Source organism: Gorilla gorilla, chromosome 7 (genome assembly GCF_029281585.2).
Source record: "Gorilla gorilla gorilla isolate KB3781 chromosome 7, NHGRI_mGorGor1-v2.1_pri, whole genome shotgun sequence".
In the NCBI taxonomy this organism is placed as follows: domain Eukaryota; kingdom Metazoa; phylum Chordata; class Mammalia; order Primates; family Hominidae; genus Gorilla; species Gorilla gorilla.
In genome coordinates, this window is record NC_073231.2 from 105,688,991 (window position 1) to 105,706,075 (window position 17,085).

Here is a 17,085-nt window from a genome sequence, read left to right on the forward strand (position 1 = left end):
CTTTTCAGATTACTGGTAAAGATGCAGCTGCAAAAATGACATTGAGCATTTCTTCCTGAAACTGGACCTGTAATAACAGATGAGCTAGTTTGTTAGTGTCCAGATCTGTCCATGAAAGTCGCTCAGTTTCGCTCACTAAGATGTGTGCAGACCTGCTAGAGGAATTGTGGCTGTTGTGAGCAAATGCTGAAATAGCCCTTCTTAGGAAGACCAGACAGATTCACGGCTCTCACATGATTTACTCCCTTTATTCCCCTCACTGGTTTTTCAGTTAACATCCTGAATATCAAAATTGCACATATTCTCCATGGTGCAATAATTACATCCTCAGAATGGCAAATGATAAGGTTTAGTATCTCCCCCTTTGTTATGACTGAAGTTATATGGAGGGAATAAAATTTATTCCTAAAGCTGAAGTATTTCTTTATAATCTTTCTAAAACTTAGCAACATAACTTTACCCTTTAAAATCACAGCAGGCAGATTTTAACCTTCAAAATTGGGCCTCAATGAAGGCATCAATACTGTTTTAACCAAACCTTGACAAATTAAATTATAGTGAAGGATAGTTTCATATGAAACTCTAGGCTGCGTTCTGCACCTGCGATTCTTACCCTTTGAAGAGTGTCATCACCCCTGTGGGCAAGTGTTCCTCTTTACCTCATTTTCTTTTTTATTTTATTGTATCTTATCTTATTTGAGACAAGGTCTCACTCTGCCACTCAGGCTGGAGTGCAGTGGTGCAATTGCAGCTCACTGCAGCCTTGACGTCCTGGGCTTAGGCGATCCTCCCACCTCAGCCTCCTGAGTAGCTGAGACTACAGGTGTGCACCACCACACCCAGCTAATTTTTTAACTTTTCATAGAGACAGGGTTTTGCCATGTTGCCCAGGCTGGTCTCGAACTGCTAGGCTCAAGCAATCCTCCTGCACTGGCCTCCCACAGTGCTGGGATTACAGGCGTGAGCCACCACCCCAGTTGTTTACCTCTTTTCTTAAGGCTCTTTTCTTCAAATTGCCTGAGAGGGAGCCACCATCACTTGCCACTGGGCATGTCCAGGAGGGGCCACAGGTGCTCCCGCTGCCTCTGAAACTACTGCCTTGCGGTCCATCATGTATGTGACAAGGAGGCTAACCCCATGCTCTTGTTCCCTCAGGTACCCTTACATCCATCACCAACCTCGCCACAAGCCTGGCCCGGAACATGGACCGGCTCTCACTGGATGAGGAGCACTACAACCGGCAGGAAGAGTGGCGGCGGCAGCTCCCCGAGAGCCTGGGCGAGGGGCTTCGACAGGGCCTGTCCCGGCTGGGCATCAGCCTGCTTGGTAAGGGGCTGCGGGACCTCCCATCTGTCTGTACTCCAGCAGGCTGAGGTGCAGGGTCTCCCAGGACTGGGCAACTTCGCCTTCTGCCTGGGAATGACCAGGAAATGCTCAGAGAAGGTAAGGCACTTGCTCTGAGTTCTACAGTGCGTCCCGCCGGGGGCTCACCTGCACAGCCGCACATGCAGCGCCTGTGTTTGCTTTGTGTATGAAATGTATCTTGGGCCTCACTGAAGTTCTTAAAAGAAATCCTAATTTGATAGGACCCGCTCTAAGCATAGTGGTGTCTGCAAGAGGACAGCAGCATCCAGCTGTTTGCTTTCTGAAGAACGTGATGGGCAACCCTTCTGAAGCACTGGCTCCCTCACTCCCACACATGCTGAGCCGCTTCTTTTGTTTGAGAAACACTAGAGCAACATGCAAATGTCACGTAAACTTCAGTGAGGAGCCTACTTTGTCCTTTACTTTTTTGAGATCAGCCTGATTCAGAGTAATTATTGTTTGTAGAGCAGCCAGATGGTATAGTTAGAGGTGAAGATTGCTCTGCATATTTCAAAATATTACAAATGTTTGAAAATAAGTTGCTTTAAAAAATTTATGAAAAGGAAGCTTCAGAGCTAAAAGTTTGCAGGGCAGGATTTTCAAGGATTTTTTTGTTTATTTGTTTGCAAAAGAATTTAAAACTGTATTGCTTGGCAATGTGCCTTCCGCGCATCTGAGGAAGTGTGTGCCTCCCAGAGATCAAAGTGACCCAAAGCAGTGCAGAGAAAAGGGTAGAAAAGATGAGTTTGAAAGGACTCGCCCTCTCTCTGATCTTCAGTTCTCTACAGAACTCCTAGATTGGCAACTGCAGCCAGCTGAGGCTCTGGGAGGAAGTGGTAAAATGGTACAAGTTCAGGTTAAGTTGCTGGAAATTATATAGGTAAAAACATTCAGTGGTGTGGGGCACTGTCATTTGATAATATGTGGAAACTGGGAAGCTGGTGACCTGTGATAAACAAGCTGGGTAAGGGAGCAACCTTCTTGCTTAACTCAGTAACCCAAAGGTGATGGTTACTCCTTTGGGGAAGGCGGTGTGGCAGTGGACCCTGCCCTCAGAAGCCCCAGACCTTGGGCTAGGGTGTTCAAGTCCTTTCTTTGTGACCTCAGGCAAGTTCTCCTCTGAACCTGAGTTTCTCTTTTGTATATTGGGCCTGGTGATACCATTGTTAGAAGTAACAGTGGGTAGTTATATGGCAGCCACCATGCTCATGTTTGGTAAACAGAACCTATCATTATCATAGTATGGTAGCAAATGAACTGTAAGAGTTGCCTGGTTTCCAAGAGTGCCTCAGCAAAAAGAAATATTTGAGCAATGGCAGTAATATTTTCACTTAATCCAATGGATTAAGTGGTTGTAACCAGAGGAAGTGACAATGAGGTTATATTGAGGATCTCAAGGTCATTGTTTTGCAATTCGGGACCTGTTGATGCTATTAATTGGAGGCTTAAGTACCGCTACTCTGCTCCACCCCAGCCCTTATAGGAGCTTCTAGGCAAAGAGAGAGAGAGAGACCGACCCCTGGGCTGGCTGGTGTGTGGCTGTCTCCACCCCAACCCCCGACTCCCTTCCTGCCCGAGGGTTCCAGTCTCTTCCCAGTCAGAGAAACCCCAGCCAATGCTCCGTTTTCAGTGTGTAAGATTGTACCTGATGGGAAAAATCAGTTGTGTGAGGAGTCACAAATCAGCCCTGATGAGGTCATCTTTCTGGGCGTGGGTCCTGTTGACAGGGTAAGTCATAACGCTCTGATCTTTGCTGTAGTCATTGTGTCTTGCGTATCCTTATCCATGTGAGGGAATTCATTTTTGGAAACTGCAGTGGGCTCATGGGGTCTTTCTGCATATCTGGTAATTTCCAGAAGATTATTAATTCTTGGGGTAACATAAGCCTCCTCTGTAGATGCTGGCTGCACCTGCCAACACTGGCCAGCCCCAGTCCCAGCCCAGCTCACACCCTGAGCAGTGTGTCCATGTCTTGACTCTGCAGAGTTCACAGTGGGCATCTCAAGCTTGGCTCAAACCAGCTTCCTTTCCTGTAAGACTTCAAGGACTTCCTTTGTTTCATGTACTCTTTGGGTTATCTCAAAATGTCTGGTCAGGTGTGTGGCAAGAAGAACAAAGAGCGGAGTACAGCAAACTGAAATCTCCTCACTTTGGAAAGTTATAGATTGGCCACCATTTAATTCTTCCCCAGAAATGGTGTTTGAAATTGCCACATACAATGCAGTGCCTAATTGAAGTTAGAGCCATTGTCACATAATAATTTGAAACCCAGGCCGGGCACATGGCTCGCACTTGTAACCCAGCACTTTGGGAAGCCAAAGCAAGTGGATTGCTTGAGCCCAGGAGTTCGAGATCAGCCTGGGCAATGTGGCAAAACCCCATCTATACAAAAATAAAATGAAATACAAAAATTAGCCAAGCATGGTGGCACATCCCTGTGGGCCCAGCTATTCAGGAGGCTGAGGTGGATCACTTGAGCCCAGGAGGTCAAGGCTGCAGTGAGCTGAGATTACACCACTGCACTCCAGCCTGGTGGACAGAGTGAGACCTTATCTCAAAATAATAATAGTAATAGTAATAGTTTTAAACCCATGCCAGTGAAATAGATATTCGAGTTGCTCAGTTTCTTCAATAAAAAGACAGAAACGTTAAGGACCCAGTTAATAAAAATATATTAAAGGAAAAGTTTAGAGTTGGCAAAGCGTTTTCAAAGGTGTCATCTTATTTGATCTTTACAACCCTTCACAACTCCATAACCCTTCATAGCTTCACAACTTTGGATGAGGTAAAGCGACTTAGCCAGGTCAAACCTCCAGCAAGGACAGGAGCCTGGGCCTTTCCACCATGTCGCCTACCCCTGTGGGGCTTCAGGCCTGGAAACAATCAGGATGTGGGGAGACTGAACAATTGCAAGTTCCAGTGTAGGAAAAACACATTTCCCCCAAATGTTTACGGGTTCGGCGGGCCTTCTTGACTCTGCTTCACCCTCATGGGGACACTATGGAGCATTATGAGGCCCTTGAAAATTAAAGCAAGTCGGCAGCTCCATGCCCAGCCACACTGCCCCAGGTCAGCAGGGAAAAGTGTCTGCTGGCTGAGAATGCTGCCGAGGCTTTTGGATGAGCTCCATGACAGTTTTCCAAAAGCAACGGCTTTTGGAAAAACTTCGTTTAGCCTGCAGTATTGGCATCAGCCTTGCCCACATTTACCAGATCTGTTCCCCAACACCCTCACTTTCTACTACACTCTGGAGCCTGCACTGAGAAAGGACGTGCAGCTCCGCATCACAGCTGCATTCTGCGTTTCCTCCCAAACCTGATGCCTTCTCATGAACACCAAAGCTAGGATGTCAAGAATTGCTTCTCTGACCCCCACTTCTTTTGGGATGCTTCCTGGTTTGTGATGCGCTGCTGGATTCCCCAGAGACCACCTCCTCTCTCTTCGTAGGCACTCTTGGCTATGCCATCTGGAATCCCAACAAAACAGGCCTCCACCAGGTGAAATCAGAAAAGTCCCCTCCGAGGGAGTGACTCAAGAGTTGCACATCCCAAGAGACAGCCCTTAAGAGTCATCCCTCCAATACCACCATCTGCCATTAGCAGACTGGTGTGTATTATAGTCAGTGCGGAATTTAGGAATGACTGGCAAAGTGCTTCCTTGTTGGTTTGCTCGTCTGTTCTGGTCAAAAAAAGAAGCGCTGAGCTGGAATGTGCAGTACACTCTATGGGTCTCGTTTCTTTCTGGAAGGGCGAGCTGTGGCGTGGTATCCCATCTTATGCCTGTCCTTCTGATAGTGTGACAAAAAAATGCCAGAAACAAAATTACACCACATGGTAAAGGCAGCATCAAAACAGACACATCACCAGGAACTTCCATAGCTCAGTGACCAAGTAGTTTCTGCCCAAGGCCTAGGAGCAAGTCACAGAAAGAGGTGAGGGAAGGCCTGGTGGTTTCCTGCTCCACAATGAAGGCTTTCCTCCTCCTCCGCCTTCCAAGGCACAACAGGCAATAGCTCCTGTGTCCTGCGGGGTGCAGCACTCACTCAGTCCTGGAAACCCCTCCCAGGCACGCTCTTCTCTCTTCACTGGCTTCATCAGATCACAGCCATCTCCATGTGGTCGCCCACCCCGCGGGCCTGAGGCCAGCAGACAAGTCTTGGGATCAGTTTCCACTCCTGAAAGCCTTCGAGCAGAGTTTAAGTCTATGACAGTCCATAATTTACCAGTTGTGGGATTTAGCTGGATATACTTCAGAGGAGAGCCATTCCAGGCTCTCAGAGAGGCTGCCTCTCTCAAAGCAGGGCTGCAGGGACCATGAAGTGGCTGCTGGTCTCTTAGCCTCTCTGTTCTCCAGCTTGTGAGCACAGAGGTAGATAAGGCACCTGGTGGCTGGTGAGGTGTTGGTGTGTGTGACAGGCCAGCTTTCCCCCTCAAAGGTCTGCTGCTGAGCCCAGGGCAGGTGGTTCCACAGCTCCCTCTCTGACTCTCAGAATCTAACACCTTGTCATGGGACTCAGGCTTTCCACTTTTGGGGGGCTGCCCAAATAGTCTTATCTGTCAAAGCCACAGTAACTGGAGCCTTCACTGTGGCCAGAGAAAATGGAAGAGCAGAACAGAGGGGGCTTCACCTGATACCTGCGTGTGCTGGAGCAGGTGGCTGTCAGCGCCCTGTGCGGGTGACCGCAGCTGGCCCAGGCCCCACTCTTTGATTTGATGCTGTTCACTTTGATAATCTGCTGAGGTGACTGGAAGAGAAGACCCAGGGTTCCTGCCTGTCCCTCAGTGTGGCCACTATGACTTCTGATCTTCCAAATGGAGTGGAGCATCAATGGCAAATGAGGGGTGCTCCCAGCCGAGCGCCAGGCCTGTCTGTGGTGCTAAAAGAGTGACCCTCACTCTTGATAGCTGGGGTGGCCTGGTCCTGCCGGGAGCAGCTTCCTCTGCTCACTCTTGGCATTTCTGTAGGTTTGGCAGCATGACTCTAGGCTGGGAAACAGGTCTGTTGCCTCAGGTCATTCTGAATCTGTCAATGCATAAACTTAAATGTCTCTGTCAAAACCTAGAGGAAAGGAGTCCATGAAGAGCATTCCCTTTACAATTGACGTGATATGCACTAACATTTCTACCAGGGGCCAGAGCATTTTCATCACTCCTAGCGGTTTTGAATTGAAAACAGAGAATTCTGTCAAGAATTGTAAAGAAATTTTCCCTTCTTTCTGAGATAGGGAGCCCTCCACTCCATCATGAAAAAAAATCAGAATGGTAAGACTTTTCTAGCTCTCACTGTTGGCCTCTCAAAGCAGGAGTAGCAAAGGGGCCGTATCCACAGGACTGCCTGAGGGGCTCCTTTCATCTGTAGCTGCCTCAGGCTCAGTGCAGGAGATGGATGCCCTGTGCTACAGCTGTGGGAGCAGAACTCCAAGGGGTTTTGGTCGCTATTCTAAGTGAGGAGTAAGTGGCCAAACCTCAATTCCAGTGAGAGAGAAAGGTTTTCCAAGATTGGCAAAGAGGAAGAGCCTGTTTTATAAATGGGATAAGCGAGTATCTTGGTGGTTAAGAGCTAGGCTGTGACTCAAACTCTCTGTACGCTTAACAGCTGTGTGACCTTGGGAAAAAACTCCTTAACCTCTGTGCCTCAGTGTCCATATTTGGATGAAAACAATGTATGACTCCTGGGAATATGAGGATCAAATGATCTCATACAAATAAAGCTCTTAGCACAGTCCCCAGACCTAGTAAGCATTCAAGATAGATTACCTATAATCCAAATAATAATTACTCTATCAATAATTACTCTTAAGTATTAATACTACTAAATTATGACTGTTATCATTATTATCAAAAGTGGAGAGTTAGAAAGGGGCTAACCCCTTCCAGATTTTCATCCTCCTGAATCAGTGCAAATGTATTGGGCTGAACAGTCTTTCTCTGCTCCTGAGGAACTGTTAGCTCCTCTCTCTAAACTTTGTTGCCTGACTTCTGAGGAAAGATGTATGGATGATACTCTGAATAGCCTGACAGGTTTGTTAAATTCTGAACTAAACTTCACAGATCCTGACTGTGTGGACCAAACTCCGTCTGAACATTGTATTTTGATGACGATAATAAATGTCTACTGCCCTTGGTGTACTTAGATAACTGGTAAACAAATGGGTAGTAAAGACCTTTATAATGAGGGTGGGGACTCATTTTCAATCCAGATAAAACTGTGTTCCAGATGGAGCCTTTCATTTTCTGAGGATTTTAAGCCTCTGTCCTTACTGAGGGCTTTTGTTATTCCAGGTGCAATTGCTGGTATAGTTGATCAGCCGATGCAGAACTTCCAGAAAACATCTGAGGCACAGGCTTCAGCAGGACACAAGGCCAAGGGTGTCATCTCGGGTGTGGGGAAAGGAATCATGGGGGTGTTCACAAAGCCCATCGGAGGAGCTGCTGAGCTGGTGTCACAGACTGGCTATGGTAAGTCGGTGGAAAACCCATCAGGCCAACCCAGACGTTACTGATTTGCATGATTATACCAAGGATTCCCTAAGATAGTGTAACCTTTCACATGGCAGACAGTGGCTATCTTTCTTACCTCTCTATGCTTATTTACACAGAGTAGAATTTTACTACTAATAATAAAACCATAGAATCAGGAAACCAGTTACTAGTTTCAGTCTATATGTCATAGAATCTTTTTACAGTACACTTGATAGACTGTAATGAAAAGTAACCAGTTTAGAGGTTGAGGGCAGAATGGAGAATACAGCAGAGAAAAGAATTAAGACTTTTTCCTATGATAAATGTGGAAGGAGAGAGAGGTTGTGGGAAGATAACTTTAAGAAGCAGTAGAGAATGAGACAGAGTGTGGATGTGCACATGGATCTTTGGGTTTGGGGTGGCCTTCTCACCCACAGAGGACATCCTGCTCCTCGCAGCCAGGCTGGGGCAGAAACAAAGGGTCTGCAACTAAAAGCCCTTTCACAAGGCAGACAGCTGTGAAGTGCGTGGGCGCATGGCAGTACCTGCACTGGGATGGGGCATGCCAGGGCCTCTCCCCGTGCAACAGTGTGCACACGAGTAATGGGTGCCTGTGAAAGGAAGCACCTCCTCCCAGGCTTATTTTCTGTGTTCTTGGCAGAGCACATTAAAGTGACTTTCCATAAACCTGCAGCTGGAACTGTTACCATTTTACCTAAAATTGGTGTCATCATTTTGGTCATGAAGCAGGCTGTCTAGCTAGTATCACAAACGACAGAAGCGCCCTCCCGTTTGTCAGACATGTGAGCACACTGTGTCTGCATCCGCATCTGGCCATAAAGCCCATGGGATGTGTTTCTAGGGAGGCATCCTGCTCCTCAGCAGGCCTGATAAGAGGCAGCCAGATCAGGGCATAAAAACAGCGTCTGAAAGGAAGGGAGTGGAGATGAATGAGTGCCCACACTTCAGGCAGCCATCCGGACAGCATCCTTAAGAGACCACACAGACGCCAGCATGTGTTCCTTTTCGCTTTCCCCTCCTCGCCCGCCTCATTTCCCTCTCCTTCTGTGAATGACATTTTCACTCACAGGGAAACTGTCAATAAGATGTGCTATAACCTGTAAGTGAGAAAAGTTACACTCTCCCTTATGATACGGACTCCAGTGAGGTAAAGTGAAGTCATACTTCATAAATTCTTTTGGTTTTGAAAATGCCATTGTCCCTCACCGTGTTTCCCAGGGCTGAAGAATGCGCCCTTATGTAAAAGGATCTTAGAGCAGAGCTTCACATGGCTGTTTTAGTTTCCATCACTCTTGTAAAACTTTTATTACCGAACTGAAGGTTTTAAAACCACTAACTCTTAGTCTAATGACTATGCGTCGTTTATAAACATTTACAAGCCCTCAGAAAGCACACATGCTGTACCATCTTTGGTTCTGGAGAGTCTCTGTAAAGGCCTATGTGGCTGCTGCTGGGTGCCCTCATTTGGTGCTGGCACCAGGGAGAGCATGTCATAAACCAGAGGCCCCAAACGTGCTCATAAATGTATATGGATTCGTGTTTAACAGCCAGATTAAGTCACTTAGCATTTAAGTAGTGTATCTAGGCAAAGGGTGTGCCTTTGTATATATCTGTGTGTTTTTTATTTTTTGACTAGCCTTAGCACAGATACAGAAGTATTAAGGAAGTTAACTAACAATCTAGACTTTTTTTTTTTAGACACAGGGTTTTGCTGTCACCCAGGCTGGCATTTAGTGACACAATCATAGCTCACTGCAGCCTCCAACTCCTGGGCTCAAGTGATCCTCCCACCTCAGCCTCTGGAGTAGCTAGGACTACAGGCATGCACCACTATTTATTTTTTGTAGAGATGGGGGTCTCACTTTGTTTCCCAGGCTGGTCTCTAACTCTGACTCAAGCAATCCTCCCACCTTGATTTGACCTACCAAAGTTCTAGGATTACATGCATGAGCCACCATACCAGACCTATCTAGACTTTTTTAACACATTGATTAAAATGATGTCTAGGCTATTGTTCATGACCAGCTACTTTCAGTGTTTTTGCTTCCTCTAATTCATATTTTAGTTTGTTACTAATGCAAGATCACCAAGGTTAAGAGCATTGTAATGTTTAAAGATTATCTATACACTTGCTTCCAAAGATGTGACATCATTTTGGATCTGTAACATTTTATGGATGGCTCTGAACAGATGACATCACTGCAGCATGAAACTGTTTTCCAGAAAACAAGTAGTAAAACTCCCTTACTTCTCTTACCACAGGTATTTTACATGGAGCTGGACTTTCTCAGCTTCCCAAACAGCGCCATCAGCCAAGTGATCTACATGCTGACCAGGCTCCAAACAGCCATGTCAAATATGTCTGGTAAAATTATTGAGATACGTGCTCAACTTTACATCCATATTGTATGTTAATAGCTCCTGGCTTGCTCTCAAGCTAATGGGACATGCTTCCAGGGAGCCCAGGAGTAGCCATTGTTGGCACTGGCATCTCAGGCAGCACAAGAGCACTGTAGAGGGACAGGAAGAGGCTGCTGTTGCCAGGTTTGGGGCTGGCTGCACAACTCCTCTGTTCCATACCTAACCACTCAAGGAAGGTCATACATTGGCAGAGAAGCCCAGTCTTGCTATTGGGCCTGAGATTCCCTGTGGAACCAGCACTCTAATTAGAGGTGCTATTTCTAATGGGGAGAAAAGGAGCTAATAAGCAAAACCAAGGGAAATCTTTGTTCCCAGGAGGAAGCAGGTTCTGTTAATCAGAATCATCAGTCTGAGAACTGACAATTACATTTCAAGCTAAAATGGGTAATTGGATTGGTGAGGGCCCTTTGCCCTTGGGGAGGTTGCCCCATTGGTAAATAATGAGCACTGATAAGTGACCATCTTTTCCAAGCTGGCCCCTGGCCTCACTTTTCTCCTTTTAAACAGGAAAATGCTTCAGTCTCTGGGCAGACCAGAAGTCCACATGGCCCTGGACGTGGTTCTGGTGAGGGGCTCAGGCCAGGAACATGAAGGGTGCTTGCTGCTGACATCAGAAGTGCTCTTCGTGGTGAGTGTCAGTGAGGACACACAGCAGCAGGCCTTCCCCGTCACAGAAATCGACTGTGCACAGGACAGCAAGCAGAACAACTTACTCACAGTGCAGCTCAAGCAGCCAAGAGTGGCCTGTGATGTGGAGGTACGTTTCAGAAAACAGGGCAACCAAGACTAGCTGGCCAGGGAGGTTGAGGAGCAGGCTGGTCACTGGTACCTAGGCATTTCTGAGCTGCAGCCTCTGGAGTGGCTGCTGGAGATCAAGGAGAGCTGCTACCCAGAGGAGGGAGTGTAGAGGCCGGAGGGCCACTGCAAAAGGGCACTGGGAAGCCCCCATCCAGATATGCACATGAGCCCTGTACAGGAGAGCCCAGCAGGCGGCCAGCAGGACTCAAGGTCTAAAGCTAAGTCACCAAGCCAATTGAACAAGGCTAATCTGGCTTGGCCGTCATGGGGCTGGGGTGCTCGATGGACAGGAAAATGGAGTTGTTACAAAACGAGTGGGTTGGTTCAGGAAGGGCCAGGATTGGGGCAGCAATTCCAGGCAACTGCTCCACAAAGGAGGCCCCCTGGTCTGAAAGCCTAAAGTCAGGTCCTTGGCTGCCTGAGGCCTGCAATTGGCTGCAGGGTGCTGGAGGTCTGTGGGTGCTGGAGAGGACCAATGCAGAAGCAAGGGGCATCATGAAACAAGACTCTCCACTCCCTCCCCTACCCCCAAACCTGGAGACTTCAAGGGTCAACATTTTGTGAAGTGGTCTCTCTCTCAAATCCACTGCTTTGTATTCTGTGGCTGTGTTCTCTTTCCCACAGGATAGTTTCCCACCCCATAAGTACCACAGAATCCCCCCTGGGGATGATATTTAAGGCTCTTGGGGCAGCTCCATGGCTGGCTCCTGGCCTGCATAAATTAATGTGGAACAGATGCGCAGGCAAGGCATACTGGGTGTCAAGAGTCAAGGGTGAGCCCCAACCAGAAAGACCCCAGCTTCCTGTAGCCCAGCCCAGGGTAAACAGGTGCACCCACTGGAAAATTGCTCTCTGCCCCTCCTTCCTGGATGATGGCCTGATCCATGAGACCCTAATTATTTACCTAAATAATAGACATCTTTTTCCACACAGCAAGATAGTGGTGTATCAGTGGCAAACTGGAGTCTGCTGGCCCTAACCTGGGGACTGAGTGGCCCCAGCAAAGGACAGCAAACCTACCTCCAATAGGTTCTGCCTGATCCCTCCTTTCATTATTCTCTTCCTGGGATGGGGGCGTGTATCTCCTTCACGCCACTGTTTGGGTAAAATTATCTGAGAAGATGGAAAGCAGCCAACCACAACAACTCTTAAGATTTCTCTAGTTTCTTGGATCATGATCATAGTCAGGCTTTAAGCTAGGGTTTGGCACCAGGACTACATTGCTGCTTCAAGTTGATGACTTTCTGAGAATAAACAGAGGTCAGATGTCCAGGCTGACTTTATTAGATCTGCCAGAATCTTCTGATCAGTTGAGTAAAGCAGCGGTGATTTGGCTATAGGATTTGGCAAGGGATAATATCATTACGATTAAATCTTTAGTCCTTAATGAGAAACCTCCAAGGCCCTGTGACCATCATGATTCCTTAGCTGCTTGGGAAATATTTCAGATCTTAAACTATTAAGACTGCAGATTTCTTTTGCTGTTGAACTGTCTTCAACTGTGATCCTTCTCTTGTATTTTTGTTTGAGGCAGGTACTGTGGAGAATCATCATAGCTGGAAGGAAACAAACCTCAGTTTCCCTAGGGGTTGAGATAGTATCTGGAGTCACCACTCCTAAAAGTTGCTGAGATTATTGGGATTGTGGAATCAGAGGAAGCAACACTGAAGCTCTAGATACCATTTTCAGCACTGATTTTCCCCTGCTGTCCAGGGCTGAAAGAGGGTTGGGATTAAGGAATGCCTGAAACAGAAGTGGGAAGACATGACTGAGAGCAGGAGCACTGTGCCCGCACAGCCAAGGCCCGGCACTGGCTGGAAGGTGGATGGGCCAGTGTGCCTTCAGCCTCCACATTCTGCTTTCTCTATTCCACTTTCTCTCTCCTGAAGTCATTAATAGGAATAACTGCTGCCTTAATCCTATGTCTATAACCCCAACCTCTCCTACTCACCCCCAAGAAAACTCAAGCTGCAGAGCGTCTTTGAGACTAAACCCTCCCAAGTGCTGTAATCCAGAGTATTTTCAACATGAGTGGGCAGGGGAGGGTGGCCAGCAGCACTGCCTTGTCAGTGAGCTTTCTTGAGCTGTCTGGCTCTTAGTGCATCCCAACATAATCCACAGACATGAGGAGGCCTGTCTGCTGTGAACACTTCCAGTGAAGACTAAAAGTAGTATTTTAAGATCTATAAATGACTTTTCTGGTTTTTAGCTTTTGCCTTAGATGCTAGGAAACACAGTTCCTTTGAATTTTGGAAGGAATTAATTTGTAGATGACATCATGCAGTACATTTAAATATGGCAGGATTGAGATTTTTTTTTTAAGTCAGCATGTGCTTTTCTTGGTTAAATGCAACCAGTTTAGGGGTAATAATTGCTTAATATGCCTGGCACATTATTGAAATCCCTTATGAGAGGCTCAAAATGAGTCAGAAGGTCAATTTATTCCTTGGCTGGGTTCCTTTCACAACACGGGTTTTCCTGTGCTGCTGTTCAGGAGGAGCAATTAAAACTTTTTGTGTATTCAAAGCTTTCCAGCTGAATTCTGGCCCCATCAAATGATATCAGAGCTCTGGCTTTTGCCTGGTGGTGCAGAGCTTTCATCTGTTAGTGAATCTTTGGGGACCGTTTTTCCCCAAGCTTAAAAACACAAGATTCAAACTCTAAGGGATTCCTTACTTATTCTTCTAGCAAGCCTCTTTACTATCTCTCTGCCATCGCACGGACTTTCTCCAGCTCTTAAGACACTTTGATAGCATTGTTACTGGACCACACGCAGAACTAGAAAAGTCTTTCTTTACCACTTCTTCCAGAGTAGTCTTGCCAACGTTCAGTAGGCAAAAACCACGGAAAGTTTGGTGGCTACCTGAGATTCACAAATCAGTGGCTTACAACTGCAAACTTCCCACTCCACTTGATCTACACACTAGATAGCTAAAGGACTTCAGGGTAGGAAGAATTTATAGCTTCAGCTGCCTTTGATGAGCGCTTTCTCAGAAAATCTCACTGAAGAACCTAGTGTATCTCAGTTCTATTTGTGTTCCGCTGAAGATGAGCCAGACTTTTATGAACAATAAATGTACTTTGCATCCTCTTTTTTTCCATAAAAATTTCCCCTTCCGCTGCCCAGCTTCTCTATTTTCTCTGGCTTTAAATCCTAGGATTTAGAAAAGCAGAAAATGTTACAGTTCAAAAGGTTTTTTAATGCTCTGTCCAAAGCCACTGGTTTGAAAGAGGTGTTCTCCACTTTAAGACGTTCTATCTGAAGAGGTTTGGGGAGCTAGGCAAACAGAGCTTTTATTTCAGTGCTGAGTTTAATGTTGAATAGATTTATGTGGAGGAAAGATTTTTCTCCTTTTTTCTTGGGCTGGTTGCTAAAGAACAATGACAGATGTTTTAATGGTGAGTAGAATGTTATCAAATCATCAACTTCAAACATGGGAATTTTATGCAACACCAAATGCTTATTCTAAGGAGGCTGTCCTAAGTCTCATGCACAACTTTCAGTTATACTGCTAAAACTGCATTGTTATCGTTGCCATATCTCAGAGGAAAAAAGGAAACATTCTGGATTAATGGCTTTAATAGATGACCTAAAAGGCATAATGTACAAATATATCGAGGCAAAAGAACTAATTTTGTTCTGGAACTCTCATAAGGGTCTGGCAACTAATCTTTATTTTTGGATCCTAGGTAGATGGAGTCCGAGAGAGACTGTCAGAGCAACAGTACAACAGACTTGTGGACTACATCACAAAGACATCTTGTCACCTGGCCCCCAGCTGTTCTTCCATGCAAATACCATGCCCTGTGGTGGCTGCAGAACCTCCCCCCTCCACTGTTAAAACATACCATTACTTGGTTGATCCACATTTTGCTCAGGTCTTCCTTAGTAAATTTACCATGGTGAAAAATAAAGCCCTGAGGAAAGGGTTTCCTTGAGTCCCCTCTGAGGTGTTTATTCCTGCTTGTGTGATTTAGTTTTTGGGTTTCTTTGAGACCGGGTCTCACTGCATTGCCCATGCTGACCTCAAATTCTGGGGTTCAGGCAATCCTCCCACCTCAACCCACAAGTAGCTAGGACTGCAAGCACCTGCCACCATAAAGGGCTGCATTTTTTTAAAAAGCCTAGGCAGCTCTAACATCTGATATGGACACAAGGCCAACAGTTTCCTTATTTACATCCTTACCTCTAAAAGATACTTCAAAGTGACAAAAACGTGTTCCTTCCCCACTTAGAGACAATGATTAACAGGGCCCTATATGTTCTTACCACATACAGAGGATGCATTTACTTTTGCTCTATGACACTTGCAAAAATCTCTACTGTAATTAATTTGGATCTATTAACTCTCTGTTCCATCATAGAATGTGGCCAGGCCTTACAATGGAGAGCCAGAGTTAAAACTTCAAGTTGCATCTGTTTTTGGGCCGAGTCACCACCTTTGCCTCATGCTCCTTTGTCTGCAAAGGCCTAGGATTCTTTCTTTAAATGAAATGCTTAGGACTTTGTGGCTTGTTACATTTGTCATTTAACTGCAGTGCTGTTCTTTGAAAGCTGCTATGTGTATTTTCTCTGAAGTCTGCATTTTACTAAAATTTACAACAGTCTGATTGATTACTGTCCAGGTACATTTTAGAAAAAAAAGTGTTCTTCCAGTTTGTTTTACTAAGCAAACTTTGAGTAAATCCTTTGTCCTATATTGAATCCAGTCCCAAAGTGTTCAGGTGAGTTTCTCTAGTTCCATAAACAAAACATACATAGTGGGAACTCCCTGGTATGCCATAGAGCACACAAGAACCCCAATATTAATGCTAACAATTATACCAGTCCATTTTGTTTATTCTGTGGAATTGACCTGACAAAGCATGAAGATATTCCCAGTGTCTGTCTGATAATATTTTGCATCTAAGAATGGGTTTGACTCAAGATCTTGGGTTACCAAGATGTCTTAAATGTTCAGTAAATATCTTACAGTCCAGTAGCTTAGAACATGTTTGCTGATTGATATTACATTTAAACTTGGGGCTACAGCTTGTTACCTAGAATTTTGAGATACTAAGAGAATGCAATTTTAAATGCCCACTGGTTTTATTTATTTGTTTTGGAGAGAGGGTCTCATTCTGTCACCCAGGCTAGAGTACAGTGGAACAATCATGGCTCACTGCAGCTTAACCTCACTGCCTGGGCTCAAGTGATCTTACTCCAGCCTCCCAATCAGCTGGGACTACACCACCACAGGTATGCACCACCATACCTGGCTGATTTTTTAAATTTTTTTCTAGAGATGAGGTCTCGCTATGTTGCCCAGGCTGGTCTCATACTCCTCAGTTCAAGCATTCCTCCCACCTCCACCTCCCAAATTGCTGGGATTACAGGTGTGAGCCACCATGCCCAACACCCACTGATCTTTAACTCTCACATGTTGGGCATAAGAAGTCACTATATAATTGTTACTGGAAAGCAAGACTTAATGAACAATTCTGACTATGAAAAATGTCTCTTTCAGTTTGTTCTGTAAATACTCATTTAGAAAAGTGACAGCTGTCAACCTCAGAGTAACTATTTCTAAAAATGTAAATATGTATTAATCCTTGTATCTTTTATGGTAATTTTGCATATTGATATGAATTATATAAAATTGTTTAAAATAAAAGGTGTCCTTGAATTACTGACCACCCACAGATGTCTACTGTTACCAGGTTTTACAATGCAAATTTTCACTAATACCTGGGTTTAATACAGCTCACATCACTGAATGTTACACATGAGTTTAAATGGGTAATATACAGGTTTTGTTATAATAAAGTTACTGATTAAATTAGCTTTGAATAAGTGTCGTTTTTTAAAGTTCTCCAGTATCACTTTGCTCGCAATAAACATGAATTAAAGTCCTAAGAAGACCTCTGAAAAAGTACCATACTCTGCTTGTCATCAGCAGACATTACTCAATTCTAGTTAAGTAACCTCTTCTGGATTAGATATATATCCAAATTCTATTACATACTGTTAGCTTGTTAT

The 17,085-nt window shown here is 45.4% G+C and overlaps 1 protein-coding gene across 12 annotated transcripts in view; it reads left to right on the top strand.

Moving 5' to 3' along the window:
- The window catches only part of VPS13B (vacuolar protein sorting 13 homolog B), an 869,944-nt gene extending 853,056 nt beyond the window's left edge, over window positions 1-16,888 (top strand). For 11 of the 12 annotated variants that reach the window (XM_031013639.3, XM_055348088.2, XM_031013638.3 and 8 more), the window contains exons 58-62: window positions 1,156-1,326; window positions 7,647-7,823; window positions 10,110-10,212; window positions 10,776-11,025; window positions 14,757-16,888. In XM_031013639.3, coding sequence (XP_030869499.3) covers window positions 1,156-1,326; window positions 7,647-7,823; window positions 10,110-10,212; window positions 10,776-11,025; window positions 14,757-15,005 — 950 coding nt within the window. In that variant the 3' untranslated portion in view covers window positions 15,006-16,888. The remainder of the gene's footprint in view (window positions 1-1,155; window positions 1,327-7,646; window positions 7,824-10,109; window positions 10,213-10,775; window positions 11,026-14,756) is intronic. The other variant, XM_055348084.2, reaches the window with a different exon arrangement.
- Window positions 16,889-17,085: the final 197 nt, after the last annotated feature.